This window comes from Brienomyrus brachyistius, chromosome 21, assembly GCF_023856365.1.
Source record: "Brienomyrus brachyistius isolate T26 chromosome 21, BBRACH_0.4, whole genome shotgun sequence".
In the NCBI taxonomy this organism is placed as follows: domain Eukaryota; kingdom Metazoa; phylum Chordata; class Actinopteri; order Osteoglossiformes; family Mormyridae; genus Brienomyrus; species Brienomyrus brachyistius.
In genome coordinates, this window is record NC_064553.1 from 8,957,878 (window position 1) to 8,975,722 (window position 17,845).

At 43.8% G+C, this 17,845-nt stretch overlaps 1 protein-coding gene across 4 annotated transcripts; it reads left to right on the top strand.

Moving 5' to 3' along the window:
• Positions 1-472: 472 nt before the first annotated feature.
• Positions 473-17,574, top strand: LOC125716488 (GRAM domain-containing protein 2B-like). Of its 4 annotated transcripts, none has more exons than XM_048988815.1 (13): positions 473-742; positions 11,085-11,222; positions 11,666-11,726; positions 11,915-11,987; positions 12,220-12,323; positions 12,452-12,550; positions 12,745-12,816; positions 13,442-13,510; positions 13,621-13,711; positions 14,685-14,750; positions 15,608-15,707; positions 16,171-16,278; positions 17,222-17,574. In XM_048988815.1, the coding sequence occupies exons 1-13, from the start codon at positions 486-488 to the stop codon at positions 17,235-17,237; spliced, it is 1,254 nt and encodes a 417-aa protein (XP_048844772.1). In that variant the 5' UTR covers positions 473-485; the 3' UTR covers positions 17,238-17,574. The 4 variants fall into 4 exon arrangements, with proteins under 4 accessions (XP_048844772.1, XP_048844774.1, XP_048844773.1 ...); XM_048988817.1 differs by lacking the exon at positions 473-742 and adding an exon at positions 3,037-3,131; XM_048988816.1 differs by lacking the exon at positions 473-742 and adding an exon at positions 6,463-6,895.
• Positions 17,575-17,845: the final 271 nt, after the last annotated feature.

Below are 17,845 nucleotides of genomic sequence, written 5' to 3' on the forward strand. Positions count from 1 at the left end.
ACAATTAAAATATAAAATTTCAGTATTTCTTATATGCGAACTGGGTGGGGCGGCGGGGGTTTGGTGGAGACAAGTCCTACTCCAAAATTTAGTTTGGGTTCATTCATCCACAAATAATCAGACTCTTGTATTTAAACGATCTCTCCTTTGGCTGATAGCTCGGAAATACAACCTGCTCCTCCGATGGATTTATGTACCAGTTATTGGTTATTATTTTGTCAGCCTTTTAGAATGACCTTTGGAGGGCAGCATTGATGGTAAATGCAGCTGTTTCGGTGATGTTCAGAAGAGATGCACAGTAGTTTGAAACAGCAAAGCTTGAGGATATCTTTCAAACCTCCGACCCCTAAAATGGTTTCTTCAGAAGATCCAGCTGTCAAAACCAAGGTTTTGTAACTGCCCCGAAAGCGACCAATGTGGTTGACTTGTGACGTAAAAGAGGCTATAACTCCGGAAAAGAGCACGGTGCCAGTTGACGCAAGTTAATGTCTGGGTCCAGCTATACGGCACCTGCCACTGGTCAGCGACCTCAGGCTCATTTAATATACAGAGACGGGGAACGTCATGCACCAGCTGAGAGACACGCGATGCAGCGCCTGAATGGCGAGGTTGTGTGTGGCAGAGGTGGGGGAAAAGGAACTCCAGCGAGGATGCTGGCAAACAGCAGCATGCGAGTGAGGACCATCCTGCGGAAAATAGACGACAGAGCAGCCAGAACCATAAAGATCTTCGGGAAGGACAGGTACTGATAGACTCTCCATCAAACACAAAGTTCCTGACATTCACTCGCAAACTAAAATGCTGTTGCAGCTAATAAACACAAGCTGGTGAAATATGGGTCAGAGGGAACAATACAGAAATGTAGTGGACAATTGCATAGTATATGTAGATGTCATATTGTCTGCCTGTGCTTGCAAATGATGTCCTTTCCGTGAAGGCCTGTCGAAGTGCGAATGCCTGTACAGTTAGTCATCTCGGGGGGGGGGGGGGGTGGGGGGGGTGGGGGTGGGGGGGGTGCTGCATCCTTGTCATTGGATTATTATGCCAGAAATGTGGTTGGTGGGATAATTTGGTTTGAAAGCCAACCAAAGTCTTTATGTGCTAATTTCAAGAAAACGCTTTCAATTCAGTAGTGATACAACTGACTGTAGATGTTATGTGTAAGCGTCTATGTTTTTTTTTTTTATTAAACTACTGTAACTATCTGTATCCACAAAGGAACAAAATGCGAATGGCATTTAGAGTCTGAATCCACTAATATAAAAAATTCCTGCATAAGTAACATTGTTGAGCTGGATTTTATTGAGGAGCCTACATCATTTTATGTTGAACTCCTCAAAAACAATCATAAGTCATTGCGGATATGTCTGCATCTTTGGAGTGTTTATCAGAGACGCATTCGTATCAGCTAAGTGAAGAAAGGATGGCTTCATATTTAACCTATTCAGAACAACTGGCAATTTAGACAGGGGCTGCAGGTCCTTCGGCAGTGGCCTCTAAGCCAAACTGGACGTATGAGTGGATTTCATCCATTTTGACTCTTGATGGAAACTGCTACTGTAATTGCTGAAGTCCTCATATGCTGTAAGTGCTGGGTTATGGAAACAGTTCCTAATGAGCTGAGTAGTTTGGCGTAAACAGCGTTATCGGTTCAGAGTGGCGGGGGCATTTGGTATTGGGGGCTGGCTTGCTCCATCCTCTGGATGGTGGTAACGATTGCCGTCCATATTACAATCCACACCTTTCTCCCACACCCATCCACCAACCCATCTTCCAAAGTTGCTTATACAGCAGGGGAGTTCAGCAAGCCTGGATGAAATGGCAAAGCGTTTCTGCCATTGATTTCTAGAACATCTCAAAGAAAAGTACTACATATGGCGTACGTAAGAGTCTTATTAAATTGGTATTGACTCAGTAGGGTTAGTTGGTCTGTATGTTCCCATTGATTAGAAGTATAGTATTTAAATGGTTTAATATTGTCGGTCCTGGTGCAGGGTACAACGCTGTAAAATTCAGTATTAAATAATTCTCCAGGAAGACGTGAGGCTCTTCTTTGGCTGTAGTTCTTCTTTTGGCCTCTAGGTGGTAGTCACAGCTGTTACATGAAATGCGAGAAATGGCAACGCTCTACTGCATCGCATCCGTCCGTCCAACCGCTTCCCATTATGCTTGTCCAGGTCAAAGCAGTATTACCACATTGATTTCAATTTATGAAATGAAGATTCACGGATAGTGGGAGTTAAAAGGCCTCTATCATATATTTGATTGTATGAACGATTACGTTGACATGTATTATGTTTATTAAATTGGAATTGACTTTGTGATGGTTGTATAGTAAATCTTCCTCTGAGCTCTGACCTACTCTTTGCCCCATTTCTTACTTCCCCCCGACGGGAGCCGGGTGGGAGCAAAAACGTGGATCTTGGGGTCACCGCAGACCGGACTGAGGAACATTATATTACAGTCGATTAACCACAAGGCCTGAAGAGCAGTCTTTGGTCTTTGACGTGATAGTTCTTTCCGAAATCTTGCCCGCCAACTGGGAAAGATGACTGCTGCTGATAAAAATCATGATGAGTCCTTCATTTGCCATTTGCACAAGTACACTGAAATTCTTGGGGTCACTGCACAGGGTCAGCCAGCATGCAGTGCCCCTGGCGCGGGGTGTTAAGGGTCTTGCTCAAGGGCTCAGACATGTCACCATTCCACCGAGGCTGAGGCACAAACTGATGATCTTCCGAATTACGGGTTCAGAGACATTGCCCCAATCCTATCCTTCTGCACGTTTTAACAAGGGGGGTCGCATTTTAATCCTTCCCTTCTCCCACTCAATGCAGTATGCGGTGCTGTTTCCACGGTAACATGGTTTGACGGGGCTGATCGCGTGGGCACGGAGCACGACTGTAGTCTTACAAGGCCCCGCCTGTATGCCGTGCCAGTTGGGAGAGCTGTCCTCGTAGACTGACTTAACACGCCCCCCAACCTCCTCCTTCCTCCCCTCCCCTGACCGGCGAGGACCAGGAGGGGCCGCATGTTCCATCCTCGGCGATCATGCAGAGGGTTCGGGCCACGTGGCATCGGCAGGCCTCCGCGGATGCGCTGGAGCTGCCTCTTACGCTGGACTGCCCGAGGTAGGATCGAGGTGGCTTTGCCATCGCTGCATCTCCACGGTTACTATTTAGGAGCGTGATGCTAGAGATTCATGAACAGGGGAATCTTCTGCGATAGTGAATGTTCCCTCTCTGCTTCAAGACATGCTGTCTCTGTGAAACCAGTACGAGCACCTGTGGTCTAAATGTGGAAAGATTCAGCTTTTGCTTCCTTTTTCTAAAAAGGAGACTATTAGTCAGATTGATGAAAATAGTGACCGTGCAAGAAATGACCCATAAGTGCAGAGCAGAGTAAAGGGCAGAGCAGGTCATGCAGGGGTAACTGCAGTCCTTCCCAGCAGGAAGGAGTGTGTCGCGCTGAAAGCAGAAGTGGCTCAAATGGATCCTGTGAAACAGGTGCAGTGAATTGTCCTGTTAGTCATTGCCGGGTATGAAGTCACAGGTGATTTTTAAGTACCTGGAATGGAGTCATCCTCTTAATTTGGAAAATGAACTCAAGTGAAATCCATGAGGTACGGAGAGTTTTATTACTCGAGGTTTAATGGATATGAATTCGGTTGGGTGATCCCTTTGTCGTCCATTACTGTGACACCGTACCTTGCTGGCATTTTCACAGTCGCCGTCACAGATCGTTCAATAGACGATCGGGTTACTGTCACGCATATAACTGACTATTACAGTGTGTGAATTTTCACTTAGAATCAGCCTTCAGAGAAGTAAGGATGACTGTAAGTGGTTCGCGGGGGGAATGACAACCAGGCACATGCGATAGTCCTGTCCCACATACATTGTATTAACTACAAGCAATTTACAGGAGTGCACCTACATACACTCTGTTGTAAGGTGTGCCTGTCAGTGACATGGGTCGTACTGCATGGGACTCGAAGATATAGTTTGTGAGAATACATATGGAAACACTGATAATCAGGTCACACAACTGCGGTGAGCGAGGCAGCACACACCTTGTGCCCTCAGGTATGAGGTGGGGCTGGTGTCCATCTGAAAGAGCAGCAACTGTAGTGGGCGGCTCCTGTCTCTGAGAAGCGGCTGCGATTTGAGTGTCCTGCTCACCACTTTTGCTCACTCTGTGAGGTGTCGTATCTTCCCGCTCTCTCTCTCTAAACGCTGTCAGCAGTCGTATCTTTATTAAGTACACTACTATTATCATCATTTTTCCCCTGAAAAAAAATATCCACCTGATTTCATGACACACACTCGGTTTTCCCGTGATGCCATGAACAAACGGTGCAGGAATAGTGGAGGCGGAATTCGAACCAGCAGCCCACTGGCACTGTAACGTGATCCTGTAACCTTCTGGGCTTCATGGTTATAGCACAGCTTGCCTTTGAATGACTTTAAGTCCTGGGATCCTACTATTAAAAATGAAGCAGATCCTTTATTACATCAGCTGGTTGTTAATTTTGCATTATTTATTTGGTTGTTTATCCAAAGTGACACTCATTTGAAAAGGCAGGGTTAGACACTGGAGCAATCGGGCATTAAGGGCTTTACTTCAGGGCCTACTGGTGAAATCAATTTAATAACTGCTAGATTTGAACTGGCAAATCTCTAACACTAACCACGCATCACCCCTGTGTGAGCTGTGGGGCACGTGCTGAGTGTTTCATCACGAGCGAACGTCAGACTAACACCATCGTTTAAGTGTGTCACATCACTCAGAACGCAGAGTGACTAGAAGTGGGTGGGTGACACGTGCTGGTCTAAAAACCCTCCACAGTGGGGGAGTCCGGAAAATGAGGAATTGCCAAGCTCATCTGTGTCCGTGGGGGGGGGGGAAACTGTGCAGGTTATGTTTTTAAATACCACGTCCGTTCTTAAAAATAGCATTTTGTTCACAATGTTTGTCATAATTCACCCAAGTGTTAACATCCACTCGGAATGACCGTACATTCAAGAACTGGAGAAAAATAAGCTGGACCAGTATCTCACATTAGTGGTTTCACTGGGGTCAACAGTGGTGGTTTTGCACTCCCAACAAAAGTGGGCACTGTGATAACTTAAGCAAATTTCTCAGTTTATTTATGATACTAAAGGGGCCGGAGCAGATGATGTTTCTGGGATCCAGGAACCCCCACCCTGCCATGTCAACAACTTTTATCGTTATCACCCAACCCACCCCCCCCCTTCCCCACCCCCTTTCGGGAGCTCTTCCAGAGGCAGACAGCATTTCTGCAGGACATCCAGTCCCGTGTGGCTTATATGCGAAAAAAGCATGAGAACCAAGATGGCCGAACTCGGAGAGGCAGGGCCAATGTTCCAAATCAGCCATGAAGAGAGGCGACGGGGCAGAAATGAACCCGATAGACCTGCTAGGAGACATGGAGAGACCAGTTTTCAGCCACGATACACGTCGCTTTCCATCTTTCAAGAAATTTGGGGTGTGACCTGATAACGACCTGGTGCCATACTGAACCCACTTCAGCTGTCTGCAATGACATATCAGATGTTTTTTTTTTTCATTGGAAAATGACAGTGAACAACATGAGGGGTCCTCACTGAAGAACCTAACGCTAAAATTAACCAGAACACCCATCTGCAGGTTCCTGGAATTATGAGCCCAGATGAAACATTAAAGGTGTTAATTATGGCAGGGAAGGTGTTTTCTTGCGTTGACTGGGCTGGTATGCTGTGGTTTCAGGTGACAGTCAACCACAAGCTAACTGTAGGAGCAAGACGTTCAGAAGAACAAACCGGACCACTGAAGGGTGGTGGGCAGCTTTTCGTTAAGCAGACAGGGAATGGGGCAGGAATACGGACCAGTGTTTCTTCAGAGAAATGTTCACCTCAAGAGAAAGTGATGCCAAGCCAGCATACTCGAGATGTGTGCCTTGATGTGTCTGGGGGAGTCGGTCAAGGTTAAAGTTTCGAATGCAAGCATATCGCAGATAACACATCTACATACATTCGCTATATCGTTTTCTTTTCCATTACACCAATACCTACCCCAACATACACAAAAACATGCCCTCTCTTATTTGGTAAAATTCTCTATGTGCCCTCACAGTCTACACATATATACTGCGTGACAACACCTAATGCCTCAGTCATTGCAATTTTTTCGTGTTGAATGTTCTCTTTTTCTTCATTTATTTTTCTTTTCCCTTTCAAATGAAAGATCAATTGTTACATGCAACAGGAAGGTTGCAGCAGCAGCCAATCACCTGCTCCGGTTACCAGTCATACCCCTAATAATGCCCTTCAACGTTACCATATGGCACTTCCCATGTTCACCATAGCCTGTCATGTTCTCCTTAGTACTGTGTTCTTTGGGCTTACTGCCAGGCACATCACACGACACGAGATGAGTGAGCACTTTGAACGCCATATCATTCTTCAGATGAAGATCTTGCAATGCGCACACGTCTGATAAAGCATTTATCCGGAGTTAGCGCACCAAGGAGTTCCATCACTGGGCTGGGAGCCTGCTAACACAGGGTGGAGGTCCAGGGTGGAACTCGACGTGACAAGCTGATGGACAACTGATGGAACATTCTACGCACGTTTGTGTGGACTGAAGAGCTGTGTAAGCGGATCGAGCCTTTGCGCCATATTCGGCTGGACACTGGCGCCATCTTGGTGACCGGGTGTGACTGTGGGCGGGTCTCCACCTCTGTTACCCCCAGCCAACAACCTCAAAGTTCTTAAGGAATGAAGTGCACAGACACACAGGAATTGAGAGGAGAGGGAAACTTCGCTCGGTTACGGAACAGCGCCATGAGTCAGCAGAGGGTCATCTGCAGGAAATTCTCCTTGGACAGTAATTTGTAAGTAGCTCCGAACGGCTTCACCAAGCCATGACCAACTGACAACCCGGACAAATCCGGGGTCACCTCTCCAGTTTAGTCACATTATCTAAATTAGCGTCTTTTGCATTTTTAACGATTTTAATAAAACAACAATATCAGTGCGATAAAATGTGCTTCGTTTGTTATATATCATGATATATTTGACCGGTTTTTACTGCTTAGAATTAAATTCAATCCAATTTGTCACCGTTCAGCAATGACAGACTGACACGCCAATAGCAAATTGCCAAAACTCACTCACTCCATTTTTTTTTGTTGTTTTTGAGATGAGACCACCAATGACCTAGTCAAACTTCCTCATCATGTTACTACGGTATACTGGGAATCAAAATTCACCCAGTTCTCATGTAATGCAAAGAAGAACTTCTGTTAAGTTTCCAAAGCTCACTACATCCACAGAAATCTTCTTGAAAATGTATCCTGTGAACCGTGTTTGTTTTGGAGATTTGCTCTTCAGTTAAAAGAGAGGTTATTCGTAGAGAGGAAAGGTCATGCCTCTTGCTACCCTTTCTCACCCAGTCCGAATCACTGATTTGCTTTAGTAGGAAAGAGAGCAGGTTAGTTTGCATATGTTCCATAGAAAGTGTCACCAGCAGGTTGAGATCACACTTTCAAAGCATTCGGGGATCCACCATTTGGAACTGTGGTCACATTTTCCCTCCCTCTTTTCCTCTCCTGGAAAATAATTCCTTTCATTTTTAGGGCAAAGGGGAGTTTCAAAATATTTAATCGTAGTCTCACACCTGGTAGGCTTACATAACATTTTTTAGATGTATGAAGGGATTAGACGTATTTTTGTTACTAAGTCCAGAATAAAGAACAAAAGCAGATTGCTTGCACGCTAAGTATGCTTTGTTTGCTGCCACTTTACAGGAAAAGATTAAATCAATCAGGTGCCTTCAGTTTTTAAGTGACTAGGAAGTAGCATATGACGGTACATGGCCCCATGCAGCATCAATTTTTGTTTCTGTTCTGTCAACCGTTTACATGTGAGGCGCTTCAGCTCCGCCCACCAGCCAGAAGCAGGCTGGTAGATCCAGTCAGTCAGGATCCTTTAGTTTAGCTATGCTGAGCTCAGGTAACTTCCCCCCCATCACCTCTCCCTTCAAAGTGAATGGGCCCTGGAGAAGCTGGAAATCAAGAGGCATGATGGGAAATGTATTTCAGCGCTCAGCAAACGGAAGCAGAAACTGGTGACATCGGACTACACTTACCATCACCCACTGCAGCGTTGCTGAGTGGTCACAGGCGTCCTTGCAGTGTGTCAGAAATGACTCTCACTGTTTGGCTCACAGTGGAAAGCAGGGAGGAGCCTGTTGTGCATGTCAACACTCGAAAGTTTCACAATGAATACAAAAGGTGCAGAGCCAACCACTCCTGCTGGGAGGGTGGTGTGATGTCACAGCGGTAGGTGATGTGAAAGCCTGTTCCATCTCACCTCACGCTCACTCCCTGCAGAGACCGATACCTGGAAACTGATTTTTGTTTTGTTTTTTTTTTGGGGGGGGGGGGAGTCCAGAAAGACTTTGTCATCTGGTCAAGCTTCTTGGTTCTGATCCACCCTGGCAGTCCTGCAGGATCTTGATTCTTACTTGACTCGGGTCAGGACCAAACGGTAGTCCCCAGTGTGGCCGCTTCTGAACATGAAGTTGAAGGCGTGTAGCTGAAGAGGAAAATACACGGGTTTCTCTGGTCCGATGTGAAATGAGGATGTCTGCTGCCGTAGGAAGTTTTTGGTCGGGTAAAGGACAGCGTGTCTTCAGGTGAGCGAGGTGGAGGTGGGCCTACGAGGTGCGCCAGCCAAATTCCTAACATGCGTGTGCGAACACATGTGATGGTTTTTCTTTCTGGTGAGAGAAATATATGCGAAAACATTTATTTTGGCATGGTCTGATTAGTATTTTTTATTTCAGTTTAGAAAAAGTGTAAAAGAAAAATTTAAAGCTGTCTGTTCGATTTTGAAGTGATTATGTGGCTTCACCAACAACACAATTTTAATATATAATTACTAACGATAATATGACTATTTGGGATGATAAGAGTCTATAAATATTCCCTTGTAAACAAGGACTAAAGATAAATGTGGCGTTTTAGCTATTTAAAGAATTCTCTAATGTGTTCTTTCCTGTTGTCGGAAAGGGGGCAGCTTTACGATACACTCACATTACAGCCTCTTCTAATGATCTCTTTTTGGTTTCTGGCTGATCGCTTGTTCAGTTCTTGTGTAAACCTAGCTGCCTTCTATACCCCTCTCATTCATTACACAGCCCTAAGAAGCATGCATCTACTATGATCTGAATGTGATGACGTTAGAAAACCGCTTACGGCCTTAACCTAATGTCTCAAGAGTCCTGATTCTGGGCACAGTGCTAATATGAAAACATATGAGGGGAAACATCAGCTCGAAGTGGTAGGTTGTCCATGCTGAAGTGCCACTCTGACCTCAGTACCTACTTGAGGACTCGCCTGGTCCTCAAGAGGATGGCGAGATGATGTGCAATCGAAGATCACGGGTTGCAGCGGCATCAATAATAACGGACAATGAAGAAGGATGAAGGGGTCAGCCGGTCTTTCACTTTGATTGGCTGCACTTACTGATAAGCCAGCAGTCTTATTGGTTCATTTAGCATGAGATGGCTGATGTACGGTGCTGCTCTAAAGCCCCTATCACCTGTACAGGGGCCCAGATCTCTTTTGCATCACACCAAGTCCCATACTTTTAGTACTTCAAAGTATTGGTTTTCCACCCCATAAGAACTGGTACCAGCGCTGAATAACGTCACAATGCAAGGCGAGGTATTGAATTAAAACAATTGCTGTAGTGTATTATATGGCTGGACGATGTGCAATGTCAAAACATCGCGTGTTGTGCGCGTATAATTCTTGAGCTACAAGTCAACTGAGATCAGGTTTCTTCGTACCTTGAGACTGTAGGAGCATTATAGCGCATGGTGTTAAAGTTTCGCTAAAACATTTTTGCTCCGTCATAAGGGAGAAATTTAGCTAGTTTTACAATTTTAAGGATTATTCCTTTTGTAGATTATCCAGTACGTTTAAAAAAAATCTAGTTGAAAGTTCATCTCTGCTGCATTTGCGTGATCGCTGCATGCGTTCTCTGAGACAATCACAATATGACTTTCATCCTTGCTGTTTAAATCACCACTAGATGAGTTTGTGAGAAATTTATGTTAAACTCCTTTTTGCTTAAAAAAAAAAAACAACAATACTTATTACAACAAAATCACAATCGATATTTGGAAATTTTCCAATACCATGCTGTCCTAGGATATTCAATATATTACTTCTTAAATTTCTTGTCATGCCATCTTGATCTTACATCTTTTCTTCAGACCAAATCGCATTTAATTTTTTTTTTAACTTTGTTTCTTATTGTTTTTTGCATATGTAACTTTTTTTCCCAATGCAGAGGTTGTATTGTGTTTCTGAGGCAGGATACTTGCATAATCGTAATAATATTTCATTGAATCATCAATGAAAGTTTTGCATGTCCCAAGCCAAAGTATTGAAGTACCAAAAAAGTACACCTGGTCTGGCATTGAAAGTACTGTACCAAAAATACAGTACCTGATGCGTTGCAAAGGGCACAGAAGTCATGACAAGGTGTACGATTAGGATCACCAGATAATCCATGTCCAGGAGGTCACTTGTTGCTTCAGGGTTTACAAACTACTTTAATAGTGGTGGAAAGTTCAGGTCCAGAATGTACAAATCTACACCAAGTTTTTTGTTTCAACCAACCAGTGGAGTATAAAGAGTCACATTCACAGAGTAACTCAACTGGTTAGCTGAAACAAAATCTTTGGTCTGGATTTATACCTTCTGGCTGAACTTCCAGCTCTGTTTAAAACTGAAAGCCTACTGTGCTTGGATAAATATTTCAGTTTTTCTTGTGCTTTGACTGATTTGTTTCCTTGTTCGAAAGACTCATCAAGTAATACATGCATGAACACAGGAGACTAACCAATCAGCAACAGCAAGAATTCAGTCCTTAAGTGAAATGCAGGTGCTTTTTTTTTGAAAAGCTAGTTTAGAAATCCTGTCCTAGCTCAAAGTGTCCTCCCTGACATGGATTAACCGGTCATCCTGTGTACGATGACAAGATGAACATGTGTTTATATCTTTACAGCTCCACTGTGGATGGTGGGAAGCTGAAGAAGAGCAAAAGTAAGAAGCTGTTTGAGCCCAGGAAGACATATAGCATAGAAGAATCCCAGCTGGGTGTTCAGGACCTTAGCAAGAATTCTTCCAAGTTTTTTCCCAGCAGGTCAGTGATCTTTCAGGGGCTCCACTCATGGGTCACCTTCACAGACTTTGTCTATATCTTGCCTTGCCTATGCTTTTCTGGGGGATACTATCATTCTTCCTTCATGTTGGTGCTTCTGGCTCACTTATGATGAAGCCAATGAACTGCAGACGCCTGATGTCTTGTTTATTCGGAGTTGCAAATTTCAGGTTCAGAAAATAAAAATCAAGATTTTGTTTCAACCAAACAGTTATACATAGGGTATAGAGGTAGAAAGAGTCACAATCACACAGAACTCAATTGCTAGGTTGAAACAAAATCTTGGACTGGATTTTTGTTCTCTGGACCTGAAATTTCCCCCTCTACGTCTATTCCTTTTCCTTCTATTTTCTTTTATATTGAATAAAAAATGGTCCAAATGATGTGTATTCTTTACGGTGTACACCTGTGTTGTCTTACTACAGGTCCCAGACAGTGGAGTCAAACTCACACAATGAGAAGCCAGAGGATTCTTCCACTCGCAATGTACGTCGGGTTAACAGTGGTTAACAGCCGGTTCTTCGTAAAGAACAATATTGTCACAATTTTGACATGTTACCACCTGCTTATCACTGCTGTTTCTCAAGGGAAGGTGGTACCTCTAAAAACCTCTGAAAATCCTGTTCTGGTGCAAACTTCATTCCATATCTTGGTGTTTCGTTTTCTGTTCACAGAGTATCACAAAGCACAGCAAAACATTCCACAAGCTGTTTCGAGACATCCCCGAAAATGAAAACCTGATTCATGGTGAGCTGACCACCGACTAGCAACTGTTTTTCCATCCACTGCGCAAAGGCTTAAAATAGAACAGCTTAAACCTAGACTGTGATAGTCAGGTGCAAAGGGCAGCGGTTGCGATGTGCTTTCTGATGGCAAACAAAATGCTGGCAGGTTGTTGTGAACTGACACCTTGTTATCAAGGTTCAATTAAATGTCAAGGGAACCTCAAGTGACTCCACCCCCTTTTTATTCTGTTCAGCCTTCACCTGTGCCCTACAGAAGGAGGTGCTCTACCACGGCAAGCTCTATGTGTCTGAGAACCATGTGTGTTTCCACTCATCAGTGCTGCTCAAGGACACCAAGGTAGAGCCTTGAACTCTGACTGGTTGTAATCCAGTCAACTGATCATGGACAGAGCACGATCCAGATATCCAGCCTTGACAGCCAGTCACCTAAATTCCTGAATTGTCTTTCACGTTAATTAATCGAAGGTGGTGGTCCCGGTGGCTGCAGTGGGGAGCGTGAAGAAGCAGAACACGGCTCTGCTGTTGCCGAACGCTTTGTCCATTCGAACCATGGATGGCGAGAAGGTCTCTGTTTATACGACAGCAAATCCCTCTGAACGATACAGCAGAAATGACCATCTTTGTGGCCGTTCTGATGACTCACAATAGATTGAGTGCTAACATAAGCAACAGTTACAGAGTAACAGTTACAGAACTCATGTTAGAGATATGCTACAGACTGATAGCTGACTGAATCCTGTTTTCTGTATAATTTTCAGTATTTGTTTGTGTCTCTGCGGAACCGGGAATCCTGCTACAAGCTGGTCTGCTCTGTGTGTCCTCATTTGGAGGTGTGTACCGCTTTGCCAGAGCATGAACCCACCAAAATCACTAGCATCTCGGGCTCTACTCTCACAACAGGCTAATAATTACAGGTTCAGGGTTGCCAGCTCTCATGCGTCTGACAAAACATTCGCACTTTTAGACTCTCATGCTCATGAGAGAAATCTTAGAGCAAATGTTATTCCATTATGAACCTAAAATTAGCTACACTGAAAGCGTCGGGGTAGTTTACAAACACTACAGACTATTTACAAGGTAATAAAACTCTTATATACATATAAATGTAAATGCACTCCAGCAAGCTGACCAAAGTTTGCCACCCTGCCGATTCTAGAATCCCACTCTTTGTTCTCTGTGACTTAGCAACGGGCTAATAATGACAGGTTACAAGTATTCCACTCTGCTCACCTCGAGTTAGCAACAGGCTACTAATCACAGGTTACTAGCATCCAGTCTTTGGTCTTTATGAGTTAGCAACAGGCTATTACTGTCACGGGTCATTATTATCTCAGTCTCTGTGACCTAGCAACAGGCTGTTACTGTCACGGGTCATTAGCATACCAGTCTCTGTGACTTAGCATTGGGTTGTTCTGATCATGGGTCACTAGCATCCTTGTCTCTTTTGGTCTGTAGACTGGGAGTAACAACAACAGCCCACAGGTGTCGTCTGCAGAGAACAGCATTGACAGCATCCGGGACGAGGTAAGCCAGCCCGTGTCCATCAGTGTTTTTTTTTTTTTATAGCACTTTAGTAGCAATTGAAGATGAATGATATTTCACCTACTAATGGGCTCCCACTACATGTTCCACAGCCCCTCATTCTATCTGGAGTAGAAGACAATGTTTTCCCTGTGGAGGAGGGAAACTCTGGTTTCCAACAGGGCTTGACCAGATTAGACAGAGGTGAGTCAGTGGTAAAGCAGAGATGCCAGCTCACACACACCTGACATGACACTCACATTTTCAGACTCTCACGCACAAAATCGTGCACCAAATCTATATTATACCATTGCAAAAGTATTGCCATTTGCCCACCCTCCGGACTATTTACAAGGTAATAAAAATGTTACATACATATACATGTGTGTGCAGACTTGCCTCAGACTCCAGCCAGCTGATCAAATTTGGTATCCCTGGGTGAAGTTCAGGGATGTGATAGTTGCTAGTCAACATGTAAACACACACAAGTAGAGACGATACATACAGACAATCATACATACAGACAATCATACATACAGACAATCACAGGCCCTTATAGTTCAGTTATTCCAACACACATGGAACACGCGTGTACACATACTTTGCAATGGTGTTCTTCTCACGCCTTGAAGCAAGAGTATCCATCAATCCATTTCCTAACAGCTTATACAGTACAGGGTTGTGGGGAACTGCAATGATAATAATAATGATTAAAATTTGATTGATTAAAATTTAGATTTGATGGTTTTTTTAATGTAATTTTGATCTACTTTCAAGGAATCCCACATTTGCAAAATTGGATGAATAGCATTTACCATTATTTTAGCATAAATTTCAAAACTAAAAATAATGTCAAAAAAATAATAAAACGAATAAAAAGAAAGTGCTCCTATGTACAATTATGTTTCATGTATAATATACATTTTCAGTGCTTGCTGGATGAATTTGAGAACAATTATATTTTTATTTATGTTTAAACAGTACCCTAGAATCTATGGTGAGAGATGTTAGATTTCTTTAAAAAAGCACAACTTTGCATTTGTTGTGTAGTTAATCTGTGGGTCTGCATGCAAATATATAAGTGACCATGTTCCCTTCTTGGTCTCCACTGTTAGGCGTTCTGTGGAGCCAATCACACGACACTGTTGTGATGTAATGGTTTTGGTTGCATCCTCAGACACAGGGTCAGATGGGAGCGAAAGCAGCCGGGAGCAGGAAGTCAGCTCTTCAGATGACAGCCGAGGTACATAGCATGCATACATGCATGTAGACACTGTTCTGCTCTGCTTGTAGGAATTTCCCATGGTTATTCTGTGAAATTAGTCTATCCTCTCCAGCTGAACCCCAAAAAAACAGGGCATAATTTGGTAAGAAAGGCTAAGTTCTGGAATATTTTCTGTAAAAATGGTGACAACATGCAGAAGCTTTGAAAAGAGACAAGAGCAGTGAAGGTGTCTTCAAATGCACCTTCAAGCTCAGGCTTTCAGGAGTAGAAGAAAAACGACATACAACACTCACATGCACACAACTTATACTACTCTAACATTCAGGCAAAGAATATAGTACACTAACAACACAGGAAATATGCACCCTGAAGTCCAATGCCCAATGCAATGTGCCTGTAGTGATGTTGCTATAGCAAATGTGTCGCTATACTTTGCTATACTATAGAGATGGAAACACCAGATACACACAGAATATAAACAAAACTAAGTATCAGATTTCACATTTAATATTAATGTCTGAGTCATGAGGGATGGTGCGAATCTGTGACACCAAATTATAAAACACTGACTTTTAGTCCAGTTTTGTCAGTTGCGTAAATAAAGCTCTTGCAAATCATTTCTGAGTAAACCTATTGTCTACACCAAAGCAGCTGTTTATGAAAACAAAATACTTCGCGAAGGCTATATGATTGGCAATGCAGGAAGCAAACTGAAACTTGGGTAGCTGCTTTGGTTCAGAACTGCAAATTGTTTGTTAAGAATGACGGCTACAATTGTTTTACAAAACCACCAAGTAAATACCTGTCTTGTGAGGTTACTTAGAGAAACCAGTGTAATAAGGTACTAATAGATTCTAACATTCCTTCCTGGATAGGTACTTCCTGGGTTTGGACCATGACTGAGAGGGTAAAATCTGCCCTAGTTCGGAGAGAGTCCAATAACTTCAACCTCCTCCTCTTCATCTACCTCATTCTGTGAGTGTCATTATCAACTTTAATTGGTCAACCCCAACAGCAAGGTCCCACAAAGAAAAATGCAACACTCATGACTTTTAATGATGCTGCCCAAAAACGGTTATCAGTTATATGCAGGTATTACCAGATATTACCACACGTGATCCTGTTATACAGTTATTATAAATTTAATAAACTCAATTCAACGTACATGAAATTAAAAAAACCTAGGGTTAAACCCTAAAGACAGATGTGTTGAATGATATTGTACATACTTTTTTGTATGTTCTTGGAAACAGTTCAAGAGATGATTTCTTTCTAGATGGTCCATATAAGTATGTTGATTTTCCGGATTGTGCTGAAGCGGGAGGAGTTGGATTGTGGCAGGGAGGATTGTTTGTGGTTTTCCGATGGGTTTGGTTACCTGAAAACCGAACATGCAGGGTGTGTGGCCTGACTGGAGCACTTCTGTTCACGCCCACAGGGTGGTGCTACTCCTGCTGTCTTCGGGGTACATCGGGCTGCGCATCGTGGCCCTGGAGGAGCAGCTCACCTCCATGGGGGCCTTGCCCCATTTCTCCCTGTCAGAGGAGTAAGTGCCCCTGAAACCAGTTGAAACCTTACGGGAATCAGACTTTGCTTTGGTTTTTGTCAAATTATACACTTTGGTCAGCTAGATTGGGCTAGCTCAGTAACTTCAGTAACAATAAGTTCAATGCTTGACCTGTGGACGTGGTTAGAAGTTGCATGCATGGTAAGATGCATTATTAAAATCACTCTGCAGATACAAGTCAGTTGAGTCCAATGTACAACTCCGATTCTGCAGGGATTCTGCATAGAATGTTAACAAAAACAATACTCAAACTGAACATATATTTGTCGTAAAATAACACTTCCCAGTTTCAACATTCGATATGTAGTCTTTCTTATATTTTCAATTAAACATGGGTTTACATGATTTGCAAATCATTGCATTCCATTTTTGTTTACATTTTACGCAACGTCATAACTTTTTTGGAAACTAGCTTGTATATAATACAACACTGCCTCTACCCCCAAGAAATGCTTGAATGTCAACACACCACTCTTCCGTAGCGAGCAGTTCATTCCTCCCACCGATTGTTGAAAATCATTTAGCGAAAAGCATGCACTAGGGCGTGCTCCTTAACGGCTGCCTATCGTCACGTGACCTCCTCCTGCTCCTTACGCCTCCTTTCCCCAAACGTACACATAATGGTCCCGTCACCTGAACAAGTTTTAAAATGCCACCGACAAGAAAACAGTTAGAGGATGTGGTGACGCACTACGCCCTGGGGGGTTATTCAACACGGCGCATATTTGCATGCGGCAGCGGTGTTAATTTCATCTGTCATGTGTGTAACGTGAACCGACACGAACCCTTCTCTGGTATCTTTATCGCCATCAGTAAAATTCATATTTAGCATTTTTCCTACATTCAATCCTATTGTATTTCTGCGAATTACAGTATGTGTGGGGCATCCCCTGTAACCTGGCCACCTCTTCCTTATTTCCAGGTACAAGGACACGTAAGGGTTTGGGCTACAGACTCCAGAGAACATCCCAGGGAAGACCAAACGTGTCTTCACAAAGGCTTTTTTTTTCCCCTTGTGGACGATCACTGGGCTCAGGTCCACATCTGCAGGACCTGTTCACCAGCTTAGTAATTTCAATGGTATTTGAAAGCACTTCAGCAGGAACTGACCCCCACCCTACCTGGGCTGAGGTGGGGGTGACAGAGGCCAGCACTGGCAGACAGCTGGTCTGTCTGCCCCCTTTTGGCGAACCTGACGTCAGCACCAGCCTCAGTACCTGTGGGTATTCTGTTGCCAAAACGGGTTCCTCAAATATACATATATTTTTAAACCAACCCGAGCGTTGTGGTCCTTTTCTGTTAAGTTCTCCATTTCTTTAGAGAAAGCCAAAAGACAGGTAAGCAGCCCTTCTCCCCGAGCGTCTCTCCAGGGTGATTAATGGCTAACGTGTGCGGTGTCTCACGCCATCACGCTCGCGCCGCTGCCGTCTCGTGTTACGTGGCGTGACCGAGCAGGTGGAGGCACGCCCTGGAGACTTTACCCGGGGAGGGGGGACGAAAACACGGAGAGACGAGGCTGGTCACATGCCATTCCCCGAAAAGATAA